The 26,236-nt window shown below is 47.4% G+C and overlaps 1 protein-coding gene across 13 annotated transcripts in view; it reads left to right on the top strand.

Annotated features, from left to right (window-relative positions):
- The window catches only part of LRRFIP1 (LRR binding FLII interacting protein 1), a 76,903-nt gene that overhangs the window by 32,755 nt on the left and 17,912 nt on the right, over window positions 1-26,236 (top strand). For 4 of the 13 annotated variants that reach the window (XM_045558689.1, XM_045558680.1, XM_045558679.1 and 1 more), the window contains 11 exons: window positions 1,227-1,289; window positions 6,707-6,772; window positions 10,543-10,620; window positions 16,440-16,475; window positions 16,881-17,006; window positions 18,420-18,491; window positions 20,490-20,660; window positions 21,384-21,476; window positions 22,729-22,821; window positions 23,957-24,049; window positions 25,663-25,801. In XM_045558689.1, the coding sequence (XP_045414645.1) occupies window positions 1,227-1,289; window positions 6,707-6,772; window positions 10,543-10,620; window positions 16,440-16,475; window positions 16,881-17,006; window positions 18,420-18,491; window positions 20,490-20,660; window positions 21,384-21,476; window positions 22,729-22,821; window positions 23,957-24,049; window positions 25,663-25,801 (1,030 nt within the window). The remainder of the gene's footprint in view (window positions 1-1,226; window positions 1,290-6,706; window positions 6,773-10,542; window positions 10,621-16,439; window positions 16,476-16,880; window positions 17,007-18,419; window positions 18,492-20,489; window positions 20,661-21,383; window positions 21,477-22,728; window positions 22,822-23,956; window positions 24,050-25,662; window positions 25,802-26,236) is intronic. The other 9 variants (XM_045558690.1, XM_045558683.1, XM_045558691.1 and 6 more) reach the window with 7 other exon arrangements.

Here is a 26,236-nt window from a genome sequence, read left to right as displayed (position 1 = left end):
AATTGATCACAAAAAATCATGGGTTAGAGTTAGGTTACTTTAGAAATTCTTTATTCCAACTTCTACCTAATATTACATTCTTCTCTAGAATATCCCTAACATGTAGTTGACAACATGTTTGTGGCAGTACAAGGTGACATCAGGCTCTGTGTTGTACATATATGCATATATTTTAATCTTTGGTTTTCACATAAAGACAGTAAAAGTGTACTTTATGATTTGGTTAAGATTTAAGTAATGCCTTTATAAATCAAATACAAAAGGACCTGATTATAAAACTGTTCACCGCTGAATGTAATTGGCTATAAAATTGATTTAATAAATAATCAGAAAGTATAATGATTGAAGACAAAATAACGTACATCTAAGGCAGCATCATGTATGGGAAGATCCCAGAGCAGAAAACTCCAGAAACGGTGTGAGGAGGAGCTTGGAGGAAAGATTGGATGGGAATGAGAAATTCTGCAGATGTAGGAAATACCTTTTGGTGGGAAGGAATAAAAGGACAAGACCTATGTAAGAGTTGGAAATACCTGTTTCCTCTCTCAGGAACCCAGAGTCTCCATAGCAGGAGAACTGATCCTTTTGGTTGCCATCTTGGGCCTCCTCTTGCAACTTCCATACATGGCGCCTCTCCCTCCACGACTCTGGTTGACTCCAACATTTTTCAAGACTGCCCTCAAGACACCGTAAAGACAGTCTGCAGGGTGGTTTCCTTCTGTGGATAATGGCTCTCACCTGGACAGGTGGGAGCAGGCTCTCTCTGACTCCACCTGCCTTCCTGGAGCTTCAGGGCTGAGCTGTCGCCCTCACATGGGCTGGGCTGAAGGAAAATCAAATATTTTGCAATAAACAGAATTTTAGTTACCTAAGGAGATATGCAGTGAAGATAGTTCAGACTAGGAGGTTATAGGCAATCTGGCATGAGATTTAGCAAGTAAATTACAAATAGTACTAGAGGTGTGAAATTATGAAAAGCAGTGTTAGATAAACCCACGGCATCGCCGAGATCTAGACACTGAAATATAAAATACAGCTTAGAATCTCCATTTGTTAAGAATTCCTGCTGTACCACTTGTCTCGATTCTAGATAAATCAACATCCCTGGGGTACTAATATTGGCTTGGTTGTGTTAGCTCATAGTTGCCTTTTGAATGGGACAGGCAGTGCTCTTGGAGTAGCAAGGAGGGGTTCACCATTAAAATGTCTTCTTCTTTGGTGCTCAGAATTCCAGCTACAGCGGTGACGGCAGATTCTCTACTTTGTCATCATCCAGGGAGGAGAAGTTGGTTGGTTTCCATTTAAATCTTTCACATCCTGTCTTCAGAAACTACAGGTTTTGTAGCATGCAATCTTGTATGTGTGAATTCAGCTCTACTTTTCTCTTTTAATGTCTATTTTATGAATTATTACTTTGTTAAAGTAAATTTTTGAGCAGTGGTTAACATTAGTTATTTCGTGCAGACTTACTTCTGTGTCCTGCATTTGACTACGCCAGCTTGAGTACGAACTGTCGTATTCAGCTGGCTACAGTGAAAGGACGTGTTTTGTGTTTATTTCCTAATTGGAATCAATCAAAGGGAAAAAAGAATGAGAAGAATGCATAGGAGTTCTTTCCTACAGAGTTTCTGAAAACAGAATTATAAATACTTTGTAGGGTCCATGCAGATTTTGTTCTGTTTCTCAGGGATGGACCAGACTTGGAATGAACATCAAATCTAATCCAAATCCAGATGTCTACACAATAGAATTCCCTCCCATACTTTAAGAACACACATCAATCTTGGTAGATATAATTTCTGTCATTTAAGAGCCCTAAAATAGCTAAGGCTTGTTCGTCCTAGTTAAGGTTCATATTCACTCGGCAAAATGAGGGAACTAGTCTAGGTAAGAAGGAAACCGAATGGGTGCTGGGGTCACAGAGATAAGCGGGTGAGACAGTCGCTCTCACAGAGACAGAACACGGCACCGGGTACTAGGGCGGCCATGAACAGGTGAGTAGGCAGGATGCTAGGGAGACACTAATGTTGCCAGAAAGTGCCATAACAAAGGATGTGAACTGAACCTGAAAGAATAAATAGGAAAATAAAAGCCCAAGAAGAATAAATAGGAACTAACCAGGTAGCGCTCTTTAAGAATAAGGAGACCATGGAGCAGAGCAAAGGCCGTGAACCCTGAGAACTTGCTGGAAGAAGCTCTTCAGGGCTGAGTACAGGGCAGTGTCTGACCCCAACAACCGCTCCCCCTCTGAAATCGGAAAATCAGAAAAAGTCAGACATCCACGCAGTGCCTCTTCTGTCTCCGTTACTCCCACCCTACCATGTACCCTTTGACCTTGTTAAAATGCTTCTAGAAGAACTAGCTGGACCCCCTTCCATCCCCTACTCTCCACACCCCAGTGCTGTTCCCCTCAGGGCTTCCTTTCTTGCTAGGGGCTCTGCCTCCTCCCCCGCCACAGTCTTTTAACTCCAGGTCCCCGGCCCTCTTCCTCCCCTCCGACAGGCCCCGTTCACCACCCTCAACACCCCTGCGGCTTGTCCACTTTCCAAACTCCTGCTGCCTCCCAGACCCTGTAATGCTTCATACACCGTCCCTCGCCTAAGTTGATGACCTTCCTGTCCCCCAGTGGTGAGTTTTGACTGGATATAAGATGAGCTATAAGCACTAAGGTATTGGTGGGTTTTCGCACTTCGAAAAAGAGCTTGTTTATCTTCTTAATTCAAGGGGAGATTGTGCTACTGCAAAGAGCACTTAGTCATTAAGAAAACTTTATTTCCTCCTCATTTTGACAAGCTGAGATACTTGCTCTAAAATAGAAGATGGTGATAGATGTCTACTGCTCAGATACAAATTATTCACCCAAGTTCAGCTTGTATTTACTCATAAGTTCATTTAAGAGAAATAACCCACCTCCAAAGGGTTAAATGCCAAATTTAGAGCCGGCCCATTCAAACATAAAGGACATCAGAGCTCTTTCCCTGAGGCCACAGTCCCCATCATCCTGCTACCTGAAGTCTCATTTTACTCACCGACCCCCCCCAATCCTCCTGGTCATCATGCTCTGGAGGTGCCTGTCTGTCCCTGTACAGCACACCAGCTTCAATTTTATTTAAATATAATCATGGAGAATTATCAGTGTAAACGTAGTACTTACGACTCTTCAGAATAACTTTTCAAGTGTGTTAGGTCTGTCAGAGCAAACCCTGGACATGACAGTGCGGTACCGAGTGGGGGCCGCGGGCTCTTTCTCCCACGTGGCGAGGGGGGGGGGGCCCTTGTGCCGTCTCCCACAGCAGGGTTGACCAAGCAACATCTACGCAGGGCATTCTCTCCAACTACTGCAACAGGTTCCAATATTTGTGTAAAATAGTAAAAGTTTCTCCCTGTGCACCCCAGAATTCCACTTCCCTCTCCTTCAGGTCATTTCGATGTGGCCTGTTCAAGGGATGGGAACGAGAGGCACAAGGTAGGGGACCTTGAAGAGTTACCTTAAGGTGCTGTCAAGTGACTTGCATGGAACTACTTCATCTTCAAAGACTGGGCTGTTCTCGTATGATTAGAATACGTCAACAAAGAAATCTGAAGCAACTACCTTGCCCTTCAAGGATCCTTTAAATTGAGTAAAACATTTATTGGGGGAAGCCATTAATTTATATAGTAGTGTTCCCCAGAAATGTTGCCTATGCTGTCAGTCTCAGAATTGTGCTGAGTTTATCACAACTTCTGTGAATCCTGAACACGTATTCCTTATGTAAATGCCTAACCTAGGGCCCAAGCAGGAGGTCATCCCTGACGAAGTATTTTATTACGTCAAACAGAAGGTGATATCCCTGAAAATTCTTGGTTTTGAGTTTTTCCCACAAAACTTTACAAATCAGAACTGTAATTACAAACACTTTCAAAACCTCCATGGTCTTGCTCTCAGTTAAAATCTGTTTCTCTGTGTGTAGACTCAAAAATCCTGATTTGGTCTCATCTAATAGTTTCGTCAGTTAACGGGCTGGACCATCTCTATTTCCTTCTGATCATCTTTCTTCCCCTCCCCGATAAGTGCATGCCCTTTACTGTTTTTGTCGTAAAAGGTCATTGTGTCTGAACTTGACAGTGCTGATGTTCCTTTGAATGACATGAGGGTGTGAGCTTCTGTCCCTCCCGCCTGCCCGTTTGCTCTGATTACAGGAACCCTGCTGCTCCAACCTCGGGCTTCCTAGTAGTGGCCTTGTGCCCTGTGTGTCCCGAATGGAAAATGAGTCTGTCTCCTTTTCACATCACTTTCCCCCCTGCTCTTTCCTTCTGTGCATCCTTTCATTGCTGATTAAGCTTAGTGGATACTTTAGCCTTTTCTATGTGAAGTCAACAGAGCAGAGCTCAGTAAGTGTTTTATTCATAATTGGCTTGACTAGTTTGCTAAAACTTCTCTCAATCTTTTAAACAAAAGTATCTAAAATATTTAGGACCTGATATACAAGAAAGGAATTTAGGAAAGGAGGGTTTTATTAAATCTGTATTTTCAAAAACTCAGGTCCAAAATAATTGGTCTCCTGGGTCTCTCCTCCTTTTCCAGCAATTGTTCCCCATTTAGGGTTTCATTTGTTTTATTAAAAATATTTTTCTCTTGTAAATGTGTCCAGGAAGCAATTTGGAAGGTTTTTGTGCATAATCTGACTCCTTCGTCTTTGTGACGAGGGCAGAACAGTGTTATTTCCCCGGCTCTCTCTCCGCTCTGTTTCCTGTTTTTATAAAGCCGGCGTCCAGCTCCAGCCCCAAGGTGCTCCCCGTTTTAGCTTTAGGTAGACGCGTCCTATTCTAACACGAGGAAGCCGTGTCAGAGGTCCAAGTACAGGTCATGTTTTGGAGGTTGAATTGTCATCTCCCTCGCATGCAGACTGGAGTCGCTGAGGGACTCACCGCCCGGCCACGCACCACCTCTGACTCACTGGCCGTGCCCTGGGCCTGGGGCCTTAAACCGGTCACGATTCTGTTCCGTGGCTGAGTCTGTGCACACTGGGGAGCCGCCTTTGAATTCCAGCACAGCCCCTCACGGGCACTGCCTCACTGACACACGTCCTCACGTTGGCTCCTCATTGGCAAGGAGGGGACATGCAGGGCACACAGAGTGCCAGGCCGACCGCCAAGCCAGCCCCACGGCTCCCTGTCCTGTCTTAGATGTGACTGGGAGCCTGCAAGAGGAGTAAATACACTGTCCCTGCCGCTCCCTTCACAGGTGGAAATTATGCACTAAATACCCCCAAGTGCTTTGTTAACCTTGGCTTCTGAGTTGTCCCTTTTGTTGCTGCTGTAGGTGGTGTTGACCTTTCCATTCTGTGTCATTCCCCGGCCCTTTCGTCCAGGAATGCCTGAAAAGAAATGACTAGAAATAATCATATTTCAAAGATGCTGGCATTTACTATTTCAAAGTTAAAAATCATCTCAGATTTACCTTTCTTGTAAAGTTGTGGGTTTGCATCTGTCAGATTTCCTGACAACGTGGTGCCTTCTAACTGTTGCACAGCGACGTGGCTGTCATGGTAACCGAAAGCACCGTGGTGGCCTCATTGCTTACTATTTGCTGGTGTTTTTCCAAGGCGTCTAAAACCTGCCGTTTGCTTCCGTCCTGCAGCGCTCGCGTCTGCACCGCGCGGCCTGGCCTGCGGGGAGCTACCGGGTGCGTCCCCCTACCCAGCACCCACCGCGCATGCGCGCCGCCCCGCTGCGGGACCGCACCTTTGCTCGGAGCTTACACCTGTTGGTGGCGCCTGTCGGTCCCTTTGCCCAGATCCGGGTTTTATCTCTCTGGAGGGCTGATAAAGCTGTCACGCTGCCCCGGCCTCCAGGATAGGATTGTTAGGAATGGAACCCGGGCAAGGTTTGCTTTACCTGTTAGCAGAAAGCAAGCTGGCTCTTTAATGTGTTGGTAACCAGGACAGAGGCTCATCCATGTCACTGTATTTCTTTGCAAATTCCGTGTTCTGAATACGGGTACTTACGCTATGTAGGAACCAAACTAAATATTCAAAGTAGCCATACTGTATTGTCAGAACTTTCTAAATTTCCACCAGATTGTATACTTAGAAATTAGCTATATCAATGGCTGAGCAAACCAGTGTGTCCTCAGGGGAAAATGGGGAAAATTTAAGTTCCTTTAAACTGGGCAAAGTTTGACGTCGCCACTTCCGTACTGTAAGCTCCTGTTTATCCGCGGTGATTAATTACATATTTTCAAGCTAACCAAATAGTGTTTTCTACTAAGCAACTTTTAAAGAGTTATAAAATATTTATCATTAAAACTACTATTAACATAGTTTAATACTTTATTTCAAAGTCACTTCACTTGAGATTAGTTTTTCAAACGTCATGTATGAGGGTGCCGTGACAAAATTTAGGATGTTTGAATTGTATGTTCATTTGGAATCTGGATTAACAAGTTTTAACTTAGCATGGAATGTTTTTCAGAATAATAGAGATTGAATGGCACACAGGTTGACAGCAGCTAAAACTTCTCTCTCGTTTGATTTTTGCACGTTCCGTGTGCTCCACGGCTCTTTGGAGAAAAGCTGGAAAAGTTGGCTTCCAGCCTGCCCTGCATGGTGGTTTTCAGGACAGGCTCCTGGCACGTGTTGATTTTCCTTAGCTTATGTTTTCAGTGTTTTCTGGGCACTCTTGGAGAAAGGAAGGTGCCCGTCCTGACAGTCTGTTTTGGTCACAGGCGTCCGTGTTCGATGAGAGCAGCCTTGGCGGGGCCCCGTGGAGCAGGGCCGGCGGTTCCCGGGCTGTAAGGCGCTTTCTGCGTCCCGCTTTCCCCCGTCCCGCATGGCCCTGGGGTGCTCGCAGGGTGGGGTCCAGGTGTGGGAGATGATTCATGTCCCAGGGAGGAAATACTGTCTCGTCTCCATTTTCTGTTGTCATAAATGTCGTGGATAACATGATTCGTGAAACCTCTGGTTGTTAATGTCTCCACTCATCGCTGAGGTCAAAGGGAGACTAACCTGAATCGAGTTCCCTCTGCTGTCTTCCCTTCTAACACGCTGACCGTGCTAACAAGCAGCGGAGTGCTCTTAAAATAATAACAGGAGAAAAAAAGGAATTTGGCAGGCCACGAATTGTTTTCATTTCTGAATAATGGAGGAAGATGAACAAATTTAAAGACTTGAAATATTACAGATATTTAATTTCCTTTTAAAAATATTTTTGTCTTTTCACCTCTTCAAAGGATTTGAAGTGATAGGCTCAGCTCTCAGAATAAAGTGGGTACAATGGGTATTTGCAAATGAATGAATGAATGAGCAAAGTAATAAAATAGAAACGTGAGAGAGTCTATGGCAGTGAGGAGGTGAACGTGCCTGTCCTGAGGGCCAGTGGAACTGGCACGGTCAGTCCCGGTTCGTGCTCCGCAGCGCTAGCTGCACCCGTGCCCGGAGGCTCCTCCCCAATCCTCTACCAATGCGTTCCAGCCCTGCCTGAAATATAGTGGTGGACTAAGAAGTACTTGAAATGCTTTTATAATTTTGCTTTTGAAATTAATTGGCTACCTAATTAATTGCGTAAGTCCATTTTTGTGATTTACTTTGCTGTTTGTCCAACCATCATGGATACTCATGAATTCTTAGGAGGTAAGCCAATCTAACCTACAGTTTCTTTAAAATGTAATTTTTATGAATATTAATATAATACTCAGTTGACATAGCACTAGTTTTTGTTGACATATAATTGAATATCAATTTTTACAATGCAGAAATTGTTTAATGTAGTAGAGCCCACTATACTAAATATTGTCCCCAGTTCTTGAACATGTTTGTAGGCAGCTAGAAAGCTCATCAGCTGTGCCTACAGGCCGAGATAGCCCTGCCTATGGTATGATGGACAAAGTGCAACGGAATGATCTTCTTTTATCAGAAAAGAGGGAGCATACTAATTCTTTAAGATAATTTTTCCCAAGCACTAGGTGGTCTCCTGGTGGCGTAAGTAGAATTTCTAGGGTCTGGCAGGATGGAGGGCTCATATGTGCTCTGTTAATACTACCATGTCACCTTTGAGGCGAACTTCTAGAGTCACCAGCCCTTAGATCCTTGGCCCTCGTTGCTCTTTGTGAGCAGCGCGATTCCTGTGCTTCCAGCCTCCCTTGGGAATTGCCCGGGAGTGATGGCTTTAGCAGAATTAAGGAAATGAAAGGTCATCTCATCCTGGCAGCACAAAGGCCTAATATAGGACTGGTAAGCTCTGCTGTTGGCAAAAACTTAGCATCATGAGTAAGAAGAAAGGGACCTAGAGGTTTCAGAGCTCCTGACCTTGCCCGTCTTTTCCCTGAACCCTCACGGTTCCCCTCCAAGTGCATACTCAGTTTCTTACATTTCGGGGTGTGCCTTGGGAGAAAGCCTCCCTAGTTTTCGTCTAGCTTATGGGCAGGCTGTGGCTCAGGTATCTTGTCCTTTAGCCCAGGACAGAGTCCAGCAAGGACCTGGCCCGTGGGCCTGAGGCACCACCGGCCCCAGTTGCTGTGACCTCAGGGTCCAGGCTGACCCCAAGCCTGCATGGACAGTCCTGGTCCCACTTTGGGGGACTTGCCCCTGCCCCTGGAAGACCAGGAATTGCCCCCTGGCAACCCCTGAGGAAGGACTAACGGCTGTGTGAAGTGACCTTCTTAGTCGTTTGACACACTGGGATGTAGTTGTCACTGGTGGTGTCATCTGATCCAGGAGCCAGGGAAGGCGTTTCTTGCAGAAAGTGAAAGTAGAGAAAAAAACCCAACATGCATTCTCTTTCTTAAACCCAGCACTTCCGTGTGGCCTGTGTCCTTACTTCCATGTCACAGATGACAGACCAGGTGACTTATCTCTGATCATGTGGCCAACAGGAGATGGAGCTGTGGTTCAAACTCAGAGCTTTCTGACTTACATTAGCCCTGCCTTAGCCACACGACTTGCACACGTAAGGCAGCACTTGGACCTCAGTGACAGAGACTTTTACCTTATTCTTTCCTGCATGGTCAAGTCAGGTTGGCTGGTCTGACAGCTGGTTTGATTAGGGAAACTGGGTTTGGCAGTAAGCTCTATTGTCAACAGTCTGCCGTATCCTTACACCATCGACCAGGGCGTGAGAGACACAGAATGTAGCAGGATTTGTCTACGGATGAAGTTCTTCTCTCTCCGTATCAGTAAACCCTCAGGGGAAATTCTTCTACCTTAAAGCGCTGCCATGTTTTCCTCTTTTGAAGAATAAAGCTAAAAAATGAGGCTGGCAACACTGGTAAATTTCTTGCCTGTGCCATGTGTGGCAGTGATGTCATACATGTGGAGTGCACACAGCAGTGTCACCCGTGCATCTGGAACAACGTCTCGCACCGGAGTTGGGTGTATAGTAAATATTTACCGAGTTGGGAATGGGCGTAGATAGGAGTGGTCCGGAGAACCTGCCCATCCTGACCACAGCCCCGTGAAACACTTACTGCTTTTAATTAACATGTGATGGTTATTTATAGTCTAAAGTTGAAATCACTCATTCATTCAACAAGTATTTCTTGAATGTGTGAGTATTATGTGGTCACAGGAGATCCACGCTGGCGGGGAGACAGAGACACTAAGAGCTGGTGTTTGAGATGAGACCCTGAGTGCCCCTGAAGATCCGGGGCTCCTTATAATTTGCGTAAGGGTAAAGCCTGCAGGTCAGCACAGGCCCTGACGTCCACGGAGGGGGTGGGCAGCGCCTGGCACGGGCCGGGGCATCCAGGGACGGGGTGGAGCCCTCCCGTCAGCAGTGCACGGTGCTGCATGGGTCCCTCTCCCAGATGCTCCTCAGGAGGGTCAGGATGTGCTCGGTGCTTGTGATCCGAAAGTGTCCAAATCCTGCCCCCACCACCATGTCTTGCTCGGAGGAAAATAAGAATTTTCTTTAATAACATGCAAATATGTCTAAAGACTGGAGCAAACACGAGCACAAGTCAAAGTTGGGCGGGCAGAGCTGCGAGGGAATTTAGTTGCAGTGTCTTCCTCCACCAGAAGCGAGAAAGCTCAGGGAGCTGGGTAGGCAGGTGCGCACAGACGGGCACCCAGGTGGAAGGGAATCTGGCACTTTAAAAAAGCCATACCCAATTTGTATTAACCCTAAATCTTATTTGGTTTGTGCCTGGAAAGGCAGAGAAGCAGAACTTCCCAGTGCTCAGGCACCAGGCACCATGGCCTGACGTTTGGTTTCTGCACTGCAAGGCGGCTTGGGTGCTCAAAACAGTTATTGCCACCCGCGTGGGGTGGCTCTCTGTGTCTAAACGAGGGTGACTGCACATCCAAGTTGAACAGACGCTGTGTGTTATTTTCTTCTTGCTAACTCCGAGAATTCTGTATTCCTTTGATAATGTGAGTAATTTATTTTTCTTCTTGGTGGCACTTGTTTGAGTGTACGTTTGCTCTCTGCCTAACCTCTCTTTTCCTCCTGCGTGCGTGTGGCTAACCTCCACAGCTAACTTGTCGGTTGGCCTCTGTTCTCGTTGCTTCTTTGCTGACCCTGTTCCTTTGTTTCTGGCTGCGCGTCCTGGCGGCGGCTGTGTGGCAGCCCTCGGAGTGCAGCGGCCACCTCAACTCCGGCTCCCGCGCCTCCTCCAGGGCCAGCTCGGCGCGGGCCAGCCCCGTGGTAAGTCCACCTCCTGGCCTCGCCCCTCAGCCTTCATCCCTTCCACCTCCTCCCCTTTCTCCTCCTCTTCCAGTGGTCCCAAATTTAGAAGATTACTATTTCATGGTATTATTAGGATTACACTGCTAAATTTTTCAAAGACCATAAAAGAAGTTGTTAACAGTCCTTAGAGGAGGGAAAGTTTGTGCAATGGGAGAAAAATGTAGCCATGTGCATGAAGGTGTGGGTTTTTAATATTTAAAAATGTGAAGGTTTGACTTTGAACATTTTGTTTGAAATGTTATCTGTTGTCAGACCCAGGCAGTGTTTAAAATAAAGCTTGGGTCTGTAAACGCTGGGACATTCCTAGTTCTGGTGCATTCGTTCCCAGATCCTTCAGAATATGCACATTCACAGGCCTGCACCCTGCTACTCTCGCATTCTTTCAAGGAGGGTTTTGCAGGACATTTTTGGTCTGGGAGGCTGGGAACAGCGGAGGGGATGCTGGCTGGGGAACGGGGCTGTGGGCTGCAGGGGAGGGTTCCGCACTCAGGGCCAGCGGCCCCCTCCCTGGTAAGCCCTGGGCAGAGAGAAGGAGGGTGGGCAAGGCGATCTCTTACCCGCCAGCTACAGAGAAGTTTAAATGTGGCTCTTAACTTGGTCACCCAACACTGTGCTTCAGTGTGTTGATGCCTAAACGTTCGCGGACTGTTCCTGGTAGTCAAACAAGCTGCTGCAGGGCTGAGGTGTCCCCTTGCACAGACACCTCATTTGGCCAGTTTTCCTTACTGTGCTGGAGATTTGTTTGTGTTTTAAATCAGATGCAGTCTTTTAAAACTGTGAGATTTCCTACCAAATGCAGATATCAGCTGCTCTGGGGAAGAAAACAGGGGAGTCTCTAGCAGCTCTGGGGCCATACTAGTGACGGGAGCCGCCTCCGTCCCCACCCACCCCGTTTCAACGACTCCGGGGCCAAGGCCCAGGCGCCATCCGTCCGTCACCGGCCCGCAGCGGTGCTTCTCCCATCCTGGAGAAACGTTGCTCTCCACCGTCCCTCCACGGAGGGTGAGAACACTGGAGCTGGTCCGAGAGCGGAGGGCGTTAGCACGTGGGAGCCTGCTTCTCTGGGGACGCGAAGGCTGTCCCCTCTGTAACCTGCTGACCCCACTCCTATCTCACACGTGACTGTGCCCACCCGGCTCACAGGGGCCCTGGAGACCAGCGAGAAGGGAGAGAAACCGGGCGGCTGAGCGAGTCAGGTGTGTGGCAAACACCACACGAACGCCAGGCACCTACTGCCCCTCATTAAAAGTCTCCCCAGAACCGATCAAGCAATAATAGTAAGATACTCAGCTGCTCGTCAGCATATAACTTTCGTTTTTAAAATCTAGCTTGGTACTCTGTATACTCCTTCCGCCCAGGAGGGAGGAGCAGTCGGTTCCGGGCAGTGTCAGGGTGAGGGTCACAGCAAAGGTGAATGACCCCGCGGTCTGGCCTTCCTCAGGGGACAGGGAGTTACAGGAACCAGGCTCAAATGTCACAGTGCTCATTCCTGGCTGGTGACATCTGGCCAGGCACATAAACTTCTTGAGATTTTGGAAAGAAGGGTCTTGACGTCCTTAAAAACAAACACAACTAAAAAAATGAGGCATTGTTAACTTGCTTCTCCTTAGCTAGCTTATCCAGGGGATGATACAATTGTTGCAGCGTGGTGGCTCTTGGGAAATGCTACCTGGCCTGGCACTTCATCAGGGCTGTGCACCCAGGGCCAGTCCGAGTGAGGACAGAGGAAGGAAGGAGGAGGTCACACCGGGGGCTCTGCAGGGAGTGCCGCCCTGGGTTTGGGGGACTCACATCTGCTAGAGAGACAGACAGCCTGGGCCCCAGAGGGTGGGGGCAGGGCAGTGCTATTAAAGAGCAGAAGTGACCAGAATGAAGGAAAGGGTCACTTGTCCCGCTTTGAGAAAAAGTGCTGCTGTGTCCAAGACCACCTGGGAGCACCAGGACCTAGAGTTTGCCCCTCCCCGGGTCCTCCCAGGGCTGCAGCTCACAGGGACGCGTGACGCGGTTGTGCCTCATTCTCGTTTCTCCCCATCCTGAAGAGGAGTGGTCTCTTCTTCCTCTCCAACACGTCCGGGCTCTCCTCCTTGAGGAAGTTGTGGTTCAGTCATTCAGTCCCTGAGCACCTAGAATGTCCCGGGCACAGGGCTGTAGTGTGAGCAAACACAGACCTGTCCGTGTCCTCATGGGTGCTTCCCCGATGGTCACACGTGCAGTGTGAACCTCAATTGCACGGCTGCGGGGTGTGGGGACTGGGGGGACTCAGAGAGCGTTGGAATCCGGAGGTTTGAGGACCAGGCTCGGACCACACACCTGCCCGGTGAAGCTGACGCTTCCGGCCCCACAGTCCCACGGGGAACCCAGAGCACGTTTCTGAAACGTCCGTCAGGAATGTCCTGAGTGGAGCCCAGGCCCCTGTGTTACCTTCTGTATCCAGAGAAAACAGGAGTGAACGAGAAAAACAAAAGACCGTTGTGACTCATGTTTCCTGTTGCGTGAAGAGGCAGGGCAGGGACTGGGAGGTAAAATGGGCCTTGAATTGTAAACACAGGAGTTCAAGCATAAGTCATTCAGGATAATGTAAGTCTTATTGGATTTAAAACCAAACGTTTCCACCCAATGATAGACTCTGCCGTCAGTTAAATTCGAAAGAAAACTACCCTAAAAATGAGTGTTTTCTGAGCAATGTTTGCCCTCATCAGTTTGTGTCTCAGGAGGGACCCTGCAGTGACGCTTCGGTGACCATTTCCCATCAGGGTCTGGTGTTGCCTGGCTGGGAGTTGGGGACAGCATGAGGAAACGTTCTTTCTGGACCTGTCCCCTCGGGCAGGGTGTCTCTGTGAACGTGGACGGGTGACCACGAATTGTGTTCTGTCTCTAGGCAAGTGGACAAGCAGCTGGTGACGTGGAAATCCTAGGATTTTAAACCTTACGGGGCACCATGTTTATGTGAGCCTAAGTAGTAAACTCATCTAGGCACCATGTTAGAGGTTGGAATTCACAAAATACTTGATGTGCTCCTTTAAGCATTTGTGTTTGAAAGGGAAAGTTGCCATAAACTAAACTTCCACTGACATTTTTTAGAAGTGACTGTTTCTAGTAGGTTTTAAAAGATATCTTTGTACACTCAGTCGTGATCGTGAAATACTGATGTGCGTATTTTATACACCTGTTGGCATGAGGTTTTCCCCTGGGCCTAAAACGTTTAGTTTAGCTCAGAGGATGGGAGTGATAAGGTGAGTGGGCTGCCCGGCCTGTGCTCTTGCCCTTTCCAGGCCCGGCTGCTGTGGGCGGAGCCCCTGGGAGCCGCGTGGCCAAGGCATCCCCAGCCCCACCCTGCTCCACGTCCCCCTTTGGTGGCGACACCTCCACGTGGTCCCCACACCTTGTCAATGTTTAAAATCCTTTCATTTATTCAGTTTCTTTGTGTATTATTTTCAGAGATAAAATATTGTGCTATGTGTCAAAATTAAACCCACCACCCGGCTTACCGACCCATCCCTGGTAGGGGCTTTATAAAGGGGCGCTTTATAAGGTGGGTGCAGCCGCCGGGCAGCCGCTCTCTGGGCCCGGCGGCGGCAGAGCCGGCACACGCTGCCCTCTAGCGGGGGCTCGTGGCGTGCCAGGGCTCCGGGCCTGGCAGGAACCCGAGGGGCTCCACAGACCTTATGCTGCCGGAAAGTAACGAGTATGTGTCCCTTTTAATTCAGACAACAAACAAAATGGAATTTACTCTAATGTGTAATTAATATTTGTTCTGCAAACTAACTAATTCTAAGGAATGAAGGCCTTGGGCCCAGGAGACTTAATGCATTGGTTCCCCAGCAGACTAGGTGCTAGGTAGTTCACTCTTCCTTAGTTATTTGAAATTTTAATTTGAAAAATATTTCAGGAATATTTTTGCCCCCAGGTGAAGAGAAGAACCACACTGAAATGCTAAAATCAGCCTCACAGCCAAGAACGTTGGCGCAGGGCTCTCGGGGGCTCTGCTAGGGGAGACAGAACTGTTGCCATCGGAGGCTGCCCCAGAGCCCCAAAATGTGCAGTGAGGCCGATGTGATAGGCACATCTGGAAAAATAATTCTAGGTGTGCGTGTTTACACGTATCAACACACGTCAACAGACGCAGGGGGTGTGGGCACACCTGGAGAGTGACCGTCTTTACTGGCATAACTGTGTCACATTAGTAGTGCCAAGGGACGTCAGGGAGGCGAGTCACGAGCGGGCTGAGGTTGGGGAAAGCTCCTATGAGACACGTGGCCTTGGACTGGCCCTTGGAGGACAGTGGCTGTGGCTAAGTGGAAGGTGGACTCTGCAGTTACCCGGGTGAGCTCACGCAGCAGACAGTTCAGACCGTAGTTTGACAGATGCCGATCAAGCTCTGGCCGAGGCCGGGGCTCAGGACCCTCTAGGCAAAGGGACCACTGGGAATTCAAGCCCCCCAACCCCGCCCACCCAGGGGGCTTATTTATTAATAACAAAGTGGGCAGCGAGGCTGGCTGTCCCTGGGGCCGTCCTACTGATCTGAGGGCCTCTTCCCTTACTTCTTCTCCTGCTCTTTGGACACTAAGGAACTGGGTAGATGACAGTGGGAAGTTCATACTGAGGGTGGCTGCAAGAGCCAGACCCGCGGGCTAAACTCGGATTGTTGGGCAGGAGACCCCTTGAGCTTGGCCGTCCTGAGCTAAGAGCTGGTTTTGGAATTTGCCTTCTTTTGGGTTACTCGGGTGTTTCGGATGATTCCATTTGCTCCCCTTGATTGGCTGTAACTCCTTGCAGTCGTCGGTCTTGTTTTCATGGTTGCTTCAGCTGTGCTTGGAGGGGAAGGGGAAGGTGCAAGGAGTTCGGGTGAGGGGAGGTGGCAGCAGTGAGCTTTCTTGGTGGGCACAGGGCAGTGAGTGCAGGGACATCAGGCCCCACACAAACTCGGGGAGCACAAGACAGGAAGTGGTGGTTTGGAGATCTCCCCGGCACTCTGCCCATGTGCCTGGCACCTGCACCCTGTGCTGAGCTGCTGTTGGTCTCCCTGCACCAATGTCGTCATGAGCAGTTTAAGTGTTCCTGAGCCCCGGCCTCGGCCAGAGCTTGATCGGCATCTGTCAAACTACGGTCTGAACTGTCTGCTGCGTGAGCTCACCCGGGTAACTGCAGAGTCCCAGGTCGCCTCTCAGATCTGCTGAATCAGAGGTGTGGTCTGCAGTTGCCACACACGCCTTCCGATGATTCTCTGGCAAAGTGAAGAAGTTCTGAGCTGCAGGAAGTGAGGTTGGAGGCGTGATGGGGAAAGCATGATTAGGTGACAGCTTAGTCCTGGAGAGTTTGGAGATAAACTCAAGCCCTGTAACCTTCCCAGTGGGCTTGTGATAAGGAACTTTCAATGTGCCAAAAAAAAAAAAAAAAAAAGTAAAGAGAAAAAAAGAAACCTGTCTTTTGTTGCACACTGAGCAAAGAAAAAACACCAATGCCAGCCCCAGCCTCTCGTCCTGAGAAACCCTCACAGTCCAGAGCTCTCCCTTGGGGTTCGCCGTTCCTGGGAACAGTTTTGCAGCTCCATAGCTGCTCTGGGCCCCCGCGAGGCTTCTACTGAGGAAAGGAGAAGGGAGCCCTTCGAGAGACATCCAAACAGGAAAGATGTGTAAAGGCAAATTTTTGGAGTCCCACTTTTCACTTTTTAAATTGCAAAGGAAGCTAATGTTTTATTTTTTTAATCTTACCCTCTAAATTCATGGTATCCATTTAATCCTTATAAGTATTTAATATTTGTTCATTTTCCTGTGCAGGTTGAAGAGAGACCAGACAAAGATTTTGCTGAGAAGGTAAGAAATCATTCAAAAACCTAGAGGGTCCCAACATTTATGGCTGAAACTGACAAGAACTTGGTCTTTAATAAAGATGTTCCCCAGTACGTGAACAGGACGAGGCAGGGGCCCACCCACACTGGTGTCACGTCCCTTCGGGGCTCCCCCAGGAGTCGCATCAGTGTGTTGACTCCCGCAGGACAGCGAAGGCCTTCACGCTGGACCCGACCGGCTCACGGTTCGTCCAGACAAACCCCAAAGCACCGTGAGGTTCCGCGAAGGGAACCTCCCTTGCTGCCCACCACACGCCCCCTGGAGAGCTCCCAATCTGGACAGGGAATTAACGGAAAGGTGCTGTAATGTTAGACTTACACGTAATTTTGCTTTTGTCTGAAATCACACCTGGCCCTCACAACATTGCAGGGCTCTCGCAACATGCCGGGCCTGTCTGCGGCCACGCTGGCCTCCCTGGGAGGGACATCCTCTCGGAGAGGCAGCGGGGACACCTCCATCTCCATCGACACTGAGGCCTCCATTAGGGAAATCAAGGTAAGACGCTCTACTCGCTTCAAAGAACCTTTTGTGAAAATCGTTCTTCTAATTTAAAAAAAGATCTAATCCATAAAGTTCTGGAACTTTCTTCTCAGTCACATTTCCCTTCCCTCCCCTAAAACACGGCATTCTCATAACACCAAGACCCAGCTCAGGTATTGTCTCGTGCAGGAAGCAACCCTGACCTCCCCCGCCCAGCAGGGCACACGTGGCAAGAGCGCTGACCACGGCGTGCGGATGCTCGGTCATCTGTGTGCCTGGCACGTGTGGTGGCCAGACTATTTCTTGTTCCCTGACCACACCAAGTGCTGTCACCCGACCTTGGCTTCTGAGCATCTTCCCCCTCTGCCTAGAATGTGTCCTTGCCTTTCTGTCTGCCACTTGCCCTTAGTAGACCTCGCTGTTATATTTTAATGATTTTTCCTCCCACTGGAATGTAGTCATTTTCTGTTCTATCCTCGGCAGCCAGGATGGTGCCAGGCATTTGGTGACCGTCTCTGTGTGTGAAAGAGACACACGATGCTGTTTGTTAGAGTAACTAGGGACATTGCATCTGAAAAAGAGACGACTCGAAGGGAAGGCTGGTTTTCTAGAACTTCTGTCCTCAGAGGGCAGAACCAGGACAGGGAGCTGAAGGGGGTCAGAGCTGGCGTATTTGTGACAGAGCCTTCTAATACTAAAAGTGGTTAAAAGGGGAACCGGCTCCCACCGGTGATGTCTGAGCACTGGGCGGCCGTTTGCCCAGCAGGCAGAGGGGGGATTTAAGCATCCACCAGCGCTTGGACTGGGTTACCCTGAAGACGCCTTCCAGCTCCTATGTTTTATAAGTAAATGAAACCAGAAAAATGGTTTCCCTGTGCTGTCCCTTGGTCTCCCGCAGCTCTTTGTTTATTCTTTTCCTACACGGAACTCATTTGTTGCAGTCCTGATTTGTCTCTGCCCTGAGGGCGTAGTGCCCTTCATTTGTTCGGCAGGAACCCACCGGGAAGCTAGCTCAGGCCGTAGCTGTCCCAGGCACCAGGAGTTTGGCAAAGTGGAGACTTGGAGCTCCGTGAATACAGGGACAAAGTTTTGGTGATTTTTACCTCTAGCATCTTACTGTATCTTGCACAGAGTAGGAACTCAGAGTGCTGGAAGGAATCGTTAAATATGAGTGGAATAAGCTGTACTGTTTTCAGAAGCTCTTTTGCTTGTTTTTTGAAACTATGTAAAATCATACAATATACACCTAAATTTTAATCTTTGTAGTATTGAAATGTATTTTATTTTCCTTTAACATTTAATAGAAGCAAAAAGAAAATCAGATGCCCAAACTACCCAAATAATAGATACTGCCCAGAAGTATAAAAGATTTAGGGAATCACCCCTTTTTCCTTAACATCATTTGCCCTTTTTTGCCACTTTCCTCAGGAACTCAGTGAGTTAAAGGACCAGATTCAGGACGTAGAAGGCAGATACATGCAGGGACTGAAAGAGATGAAGGTACCAGTTTATGAAAGTGTGGTGTCACAGTATTAACCCAACTTAACTTAAGAAGATCCTGAAGATGAAGTTCAAAGTGCATGCTTACTCTAAAGAGACTCCCGCTGTAGAACTCAAAACGGCGAGAATGCTAGCATGGGGGTGCACTCACCATTTTCCCAAATGCAGTTTGTTGAACCAAAACTTGAAAGTAATAACTCCCAGCTGGGTGCAGTGACTCACGCCTGTAGTCCTACACTATGGGGGCCTGGGCTCCCCAGTTCTACAAAAAATTTAAAAATTAGCCAGACATGGTAGCATGCACCTGTAGTCCCAGCTACTCGGGAGGCTGAGGTAGGAGGATCACTTGAGCCCAGGAGTTTGAGGTTGCAGTGAGCTGTGAAGATGCAACTGCACTCTAGCCCGGCAACAGAGTGTGACCCTGTCTCAAAAAAAAAAAAAAAAAAAGACAAGAAAAAGAAAGTGTAACTCCCCAGTCCAAGGGGTTAAACTAACACATTCCCCAAGTATGTCTTCTACTCACCATCCTTCCCTCAGGCCTAAAACCAGTTTCTAATTTACCATAGACACGTACCAGACACTTAAAGAAGGTTTTTTGTTTCCTTCGCTTTTTGTAGTAGTTGCATAAAAGCATGCTTCATTTGATTTGCTTCTCAAAATAGCTGATGTCACCAATAAGGCAGTCCCCACATGCCATGCTTCTAAAACTCCAAATTATTGGCAGTACTGTAACATTTTACTAATCGATTACTAAGTCTGCATGTGTGTCACCTGGGATGGATTTGAGTGTACACACACTACTGTTGGAGTGTGGGGAGTTAGTACGTCATCGTGCCAGCCGGGAAGTTTGGGCGCCGTGTTCCTGGAAGGTGGGGTGAGCGGCAGGTGACTGTCTTCATCAGACAGCTCATGGCGGGTCGCGGATCTAGCAGTGGATGGCCGGTCTGTTTCTTCCTTCTCAGTCCCCTTGAGGGACCTGAGAAATAGTCTGAATTCGGTATCAAAGGACGCCAAACAGAGGAGGTGACATAAATCATATGACTAAGACGTCAATTCCATATTTATCATCTCTCTTTAAAGGGAGAAAAACTAAGACTCTGGCTTTTATAATTCATATGTGAAGGGAGTTACCGAACCAGCCTGGAACAACTGGCCACACCTAAAATCACTGCCTTGCCATGGCAGCGCAGGGCGGGACCGGCCCTGGTCTCCAGGAGGCCGCCGCTCAGCACCTGCTGCCCCTGACCAGGCAGCTGCCACCTCTTTCTTTAGCTTTGGGTACTTGGTGCCCAGTGGGCCCGATATCTCTCTCTCTGCTCTCCTGGAGTCACCTGCCCCCGTTCATGGATGGGGACCCGCAAGGCGTGAGCCGTGTGAGGGCAGCGCTGTTTATTTTGCAGGCGTCTGTCTTTGGGCTGCCTTTTGAAAGGAACGACCTTTGTCTTTCCAGAACTTACCCAGTGAGACCTGTGCACCCTGTTTAGTTTTCCTATAGGTCAAAAATCTGAAGTCACTATTAATCCTTTCCCGGTTCATAAGCCAGAACAGGGATGATTGGCGGCTGCCTGTGGCTTGTGGCAGATATTTAGTTACGGTAGCCGCCACACACTGGTTCTTTTCCGGTTGTTGGTCACGTGTCTTGAGTGATTACTTCAGAAACCTGTTGAACAGCCCTGACACGCTGCAATGGGAAGATCCTCTGTGACCACAACTCTTCCCACACTGTGTGTCTCCTTTGTTCTAATGAGTGTATACGTTGCTTTCACCTCTAGACACAGTTAGTAACTAATTTTCTGAGTGAGGAGAATTTGATTGAATTAAAAAGGGGAGATTTCTGTGCATTTAAAATTGCCATGTGTTTCTTATGCGAATTTGTATACTCTAAGAAATATATTCTAAATTTAGTGCTGAATTTTGTGTTTTTTTTTAAGAATACTGAACTAATCTTTGTTTTGGTTTTCTTTCTACAATTTCAAAAATATGACCTGCTTTCTGCAGGACTCCCTAGCGGAAGTTGAGGAGAAATATAAGAAGGCTATGGTGTCCAACGCTCAGCTAGACAATGAAAAGACAAACTTCATGTACCAGGTTGATACTCTAAAAGATATGTTGTTGGAACTTGAAGAACAACTGGCTGAATCTAGGCGACAATATGAAGAGAAAAACAAAGTAAGTTTTAGTATGATAGAGAATGGTGGATTGTTTGTGCATGTATGTATGTATGTATATGTGTGTATATAATATAAAATTTATGTTGTATTAATAACATATTTTGAAACAATCATTCTCCACTTATCCAGGAAACCCAAACCTCTGAGAATAAGAATACCATGCTCTTTGCTGAGTGACTTGAAATATTGATATGCATAATTTCAACATGTAAACTGGAAACAGTTTTACCAGGAAAACATTAGTGTTTCACATGTAAGATAAAATCATAACCTTGAAAAAACATGCCCACGAAAGAGCCAACATGCTTGCATAAGGCACAATCACATGCGTCAAGATTTTCTGGTTAATATATATTTCCTGATTTTTATTTATTTTGTTCTTTCTTAACACCATGGAGAAATAGTCAGTTATGAGCATCAAAGATTTTATGAAAATCGTATTCATTTATCTTCTGCTGATTGGGAAAAGATACAATTACTCCATTTAAGAATTAAATACTTTGTGTCCCATCAGCTCTTCAGGTTAATTTTATAGTAAATTGTCTGGTATCTTCTACAAAGTCTGGAGAGATGGATTTGTGTTGTTAAAACAAGCCTTGCAGAGTGTGATGACGTAGTAGCAGGGAATTTGTTCCAGGGGAGATGTAAGTCATAAAAAAATGAACTAGCAGGACGGAAGAATGTGATTCCACTGCCTTAGTACTGTCTTCCTCTTTCATAGGAATTCGAAAGGGAAAAACATGCCCACAGTACGCTGCAATTTCAGTTTGCTGAAGTGAAAGAGGCCCTGAAGCAAAGAGAAGAAATGCTTGAGGTAGGTCGCTGTTTCCCGTTTTTCTTTTTCTTTTCTGACTTTGGAGCAATTTGTTGGTTCATGACTGTCTTGGCTTAGGCTACTGTACAAAATACCATAGCCTGCAAGGCTTGAACAACAGAAATTTATTTTCTCACAGTTCTGGAGACTGGAGTTTCAGATCAAGGTTGAGTTCTGGTGAGGCCTCTCCTCTTGGCCTGCAGACAGACACCTGGCTGTGTCCTTGCATGGTGGAGAAAGAGCAAGCTCTTGGTGTCTGTATAAGGACGCTAATCCTATGAGGTCAGAGCCCCACCTTTATGACCTCATTTAACCTAAATTATCTCCTAAAGACCCTGTCTCCAAATACAGTCACTCTGGGCATTAGGGCTTCACCATATGAATTTGGCGGGTGGGTGGGGACCCAATTCAGTCTATAGAGATGTGTCAAGTTATCAGTTCTTTTAAAATTAAGAGTTTAAGCTAACTCTCCATGCCTGGTTTAAGGAAAACGGATCCTGTCGCTGGTGAAGATCTTTATTCTTTGGTGGTCATGTGTTTGTCGGGAGGTGTGGTAGACAATACACCATCACTACCCCGCAAAGATGTCTACATCTTAATCCCTGGAAATTGTAAATATGTCACCTCACATGGCAAGAGGGACTTTGCAAATGTGATTAAATTGAAGACCCGGAGAGGGGGAGGTTACCCTAGATGATTTGGGTGGGCCTGAGGTGGCCACAAGGGCCCTTACAAGAGGAAGGCAGGTCACAGGCAGAAGCAGGGACGTGGCAAAGGAAGCTGATGTGGGAGTGAGGGAGGACGGGACCCGGAGCCCAGGATGCGGCCGGCTCCCGGACCTGGGAAAGGCAGGGACGCCGACCCTCGCCGGAGAAGGGCTTGATTTTAGTCTGTAAGACTCATGTTGGCGTCTGACCTCCAGAATCGAGAGAGGATACGTTTGTGTTGTTCAGAGCCACTGAATTAGTAGTAATTTGTTAAAGTGGCAATAGGAAACGAATACAGGGTTGGTTTTAGTGTTTTAACTCAATCCGTACTTTAACTGGTGCCTTTAAAGTGAGAATTTCACCCAAGCAGGTTTTCTTCCTGCCCCTCTTAAAGCTGGGAGTAGGACAAGGAAACAACCCTAGATGCTGGCAGTGAGTTCGGGGTCAACGCGGTAACTGTCCCAGCTCCCAGGTTCTCCAGCGCTGGGGCTTCTCTTGCTGCTTAACCCTTTATCTTCTTTCTTTCTGTCTGTTCCTTTCCTCAGGAAATCCGACAGCTACAGCAGAAGCAGGCGAGTTATATCAGGGAGATTTCTGACCTTCAGGAAACAATAGAGTGGAAAGACAAAAAGATAGGGGTAGGAGTCTCAAGTCTTTGAAAATCTATTCAAATGGGCAGGCTGCTTAGCAAACAGCTTTTTCAGAAATTTGGTTTGCAAAAGTGCTTGTCTGAGTATGCATGCAACTGCCATGTAACACACACGTTTATTAATTTAATTAATGGTAATTAATCTGATTTGTGTAATTAAGTAATGAATACACTAACTTATCCAGATTGATGTGAACTCAGCGTTCCATGCTGACTTGGGGCATGAGCGTGGCGCTCTCTGCCTGTGCCCCCTTGAACACAGGGAGGGTCAGGCTAATTGCAGTTCCCAGGCTGGTGGTGCCTGGATTGTTCCTGGAAGCGGTTTGATGAAGCTGCAGGGTTGCAAGGGCTGTGCCCCGAGTATTCCCACCTTGAAATCTCCTCGGGGAAGGCCTCCCAGACCCCTCTCCCTCCACAAGAGAAGAAGAGGCAGCCCGCCTATGTTTAGAGTTGAAGAATAGGAAGAATGGAACCCCACAAAGTAACTGCTGTGATTTTGGTTTCCCCAGAATAGCGACTCACACACATAGCTCTGATAAAGACCCAGAGACACGAGAGCGCATCTCGCACACTGACCCCTGCACGTGGCGCCCCGTGTTTCGCTTCCTTAGCGCTGTGCGCATGTGTGTGTGTGCACGTGTGTGTGTGTGTTTGCTTTATGACCACTGTGTGCATATCAGTGACAACAGATGCCAAGAGTCAATGTATAAAAATAATTACATTACTGAAACAGTTCTCACGTGGGGGCTCTTCAGCGTTCCTTCTTGTTCTTTACTGACCCCTCATTTACATGGGTCCATTGCTCCTGTTAACCCTCCACCGCAGGCTGCAACCCGCAGACAGCTAGAAAGTGACGTAAATGAAGCAGCCTCCGTGCCTGGCGCTGTGTTTGTGTGCTGCACAGCCCGATGTCTTCAGGGAGCATGAACGGGAACGTTTCTTGGATCGAGTAAACTACATGAAAAGCTTAATACTTGCATTGTGTTTGTACCTTTGAGCAGAGTCTCTCTGACGTCTTAAGTCTGCTAGTGTCTTAGACAGGAGGAGCCGACTCCTTGTTCCTGCTTCTCACAGCACCTTCTCACCCCGCCAATCTCTTTCTCTTTGCTCTGCTGCACGCTCAGGCATTAGAGAGGCAGAAAGAGTTCTTTGATTCCATAAGGAGTGAACGAGATGATCTTAGAGAAGAAGTAGTCATGCTGAAAGAGGAATTAAAGGTATGAAGCCAAAGTACAGTTTAAAAGAAAAAATCCCGGTGACAACAGCACATTCTGGGATTCTGTGAATATGTGTGTGTACTGGTGTTAACTAATTGTATGTTGTTGATTTTAGTTCTGTTAATAAATTAAAATCTTAGGTTAACTGACACTGACGAGAAATAAATGTAAATTCAGTGGATTATGCCTTTGGCCTTTAGATGTTCACAAGCATAGCTGATCTTGGACACAACTCTGATTTCCAAGAATTTTTTGATATATTATCTAAACTTTTTCTCATACTCATTGATAAATTCTCCAGGATATTTCTCAGAGTTAGATAATTTATTTGCTTCTTTATAGAAAGCCTCAAATGTAAGGATTTCTCTAGCTGAACAGTGAGTCTGGTAAGTGGCATGGGCAAGCCTCATGCTACTTAGACCTGGGGACCCACTGAGTCGCAGGAGGAGGAAACTTCCATGTCCTGTGTGGGCCCACGTCAGGGGGTCTTCAGCTGCTGGCTTGGCGCAGAGTTAGAAACCGCAGGGCAGCACTCTGGGTGGGCTCTTTGTAAGAGGTGTTGCTGAGAGAAGGTGGCTGAATAGTCCCTGAGTAACCAGTGGGAGCCGTATCAGTGTCTGCTGCTTGTCTGCCGGGGTCAAAGCCAGAGCAGTAAACCAGCAGGGGACAGGCCTGGAGCTAAGATTCATGATGCTGCTTCAGAAAAGGTCATGAGTACTGGGGTGGGGATTCCTCGTGCACGAGGGAAAGGGCAGGAGGCAGTGGGTGAGGGACCCACGGAGTCGTGAAGTTTAGCTGTTTCTAAAGTACTTCACTCTGTAACGAGCATGACTTGTGTTTCTCTTGAATATGCCGAACATTCCAGCCACCTCTGAATTCCTTCTTTAACATAAGTTCCTTTCCTTTCAGAACACATACATACTTCTTTTTATCTCACTCTCTTTAAAGAATGCAAGCCAGGGCTTTAAAAGTAAAGGGTACTTTACAGTGATTTGTTGATGGTCCACTTTGTGGCAGCCCCAAGGCCATCACTGCTGGTTTAAAAGGATGCCTGGCCAGGCGCGGTGGCTCACGCCTATAATCCCAGCACTCTGGGAGGCTGAGGTGGGAGGATCGCTTGAGATCAGGAGTTTGAGACCAGCCTGAGCAAGAGCGAGACCCCCTCTCTACTCTGGGTGCAGTGGTGCCCGCCTGTAGTCGCAGCTACTTGGGATGCTGAGGCAAGAGGATCGCTGAGCCCAGGAGTTGGAGGTTGCAGTGAGCTATGGTGACACCACTGTACTCTACCCGGGGCAACAGAGTGAGACTCTGTCTCAAAAATAAAATAAACAAGTAAACAAATAAATAAATAGGATGCCTGTTGGAAGTATTTTGTCACCAGCAAATAAGGCATGAATTAGAACATCTAAGAAAGAAGTCGCCTTTGGAGGAAGGCATTGCAGATTTGTGTGTGTTGATAGAATGTATATGAGTGTGGTGCCTTAGCACTTCTCTGTCTCTGTAGAGTCGTCCTTTACTTCAGGAAAAATAGTTTTGTTTTTTATTATTAGTAATAAAACAAGAGTTTAACCTGATATCACTGAGGATTACGGCGAGCCTATTTTTGTTCCCAGAAACATGGAATAATCCTAAATTCAGAAATAGCTACTAATGGAGAGACTTCAGACACTCTAAATAACGTTGGATACCAAGCTCCCACCAAGATCACAAAAGAGGAGTTAAATGCCCTCAAGTCGGCGGATGGGACACTAGGTAAGTATTTGTTTCCTTTGGGTCCTTTCATCTTTCAAACCAGCATTGATTCACCTTCATGCATCACTCGAGTTGAAGTAATCACCACTGATCAATTAACAGTCACGCAGCATGCCATCTGTCTCCGCACTCCGCAGCACCCCGCCGTGTGGTTCCGCCCACGTGTTGTCTGGCGTGCATCTCCGTGCCGTGATCACCAGTGGCTCGAGTATGCATTTCTTTGCTTCCCCAGGCTACCGAGTGAGACAGTGAATGCAAGGAAAGTAACCTCAAATTAAGTGACAGTGTTGAGAGTACTGTTTGGTTTTCCCCAGATATGTACCAGGTGTGCTGTTTTAACTTACTCCATTACAGAATTGTCAAAAGGTGAGAACAGGGAAGGCTGTGCAGTAAGTTAGCTGCCCATTCTTGTGAGCCAGCGCTGTGCGTCTGTAC

The sequence above is a fragment of the Lemur catta genome, chromosome 8 (assembly GCF_020740605.2).
Source record: "Lemur catta isolate mLemCat1 chromosome 8, mLemCat1.pri, whole genome shotgun sequence".
Lineage (NCBI taxonomy): Eukaryota > Metazoa > Chordata > Mammalia > Primates > Lemuridae > Lemur > Lemur catta.
The sequence above is the reverse complement of the archived record's forward strand: the minus strand, read 5'-3'. Positions and strand labels throughout refer to the sequence as shown.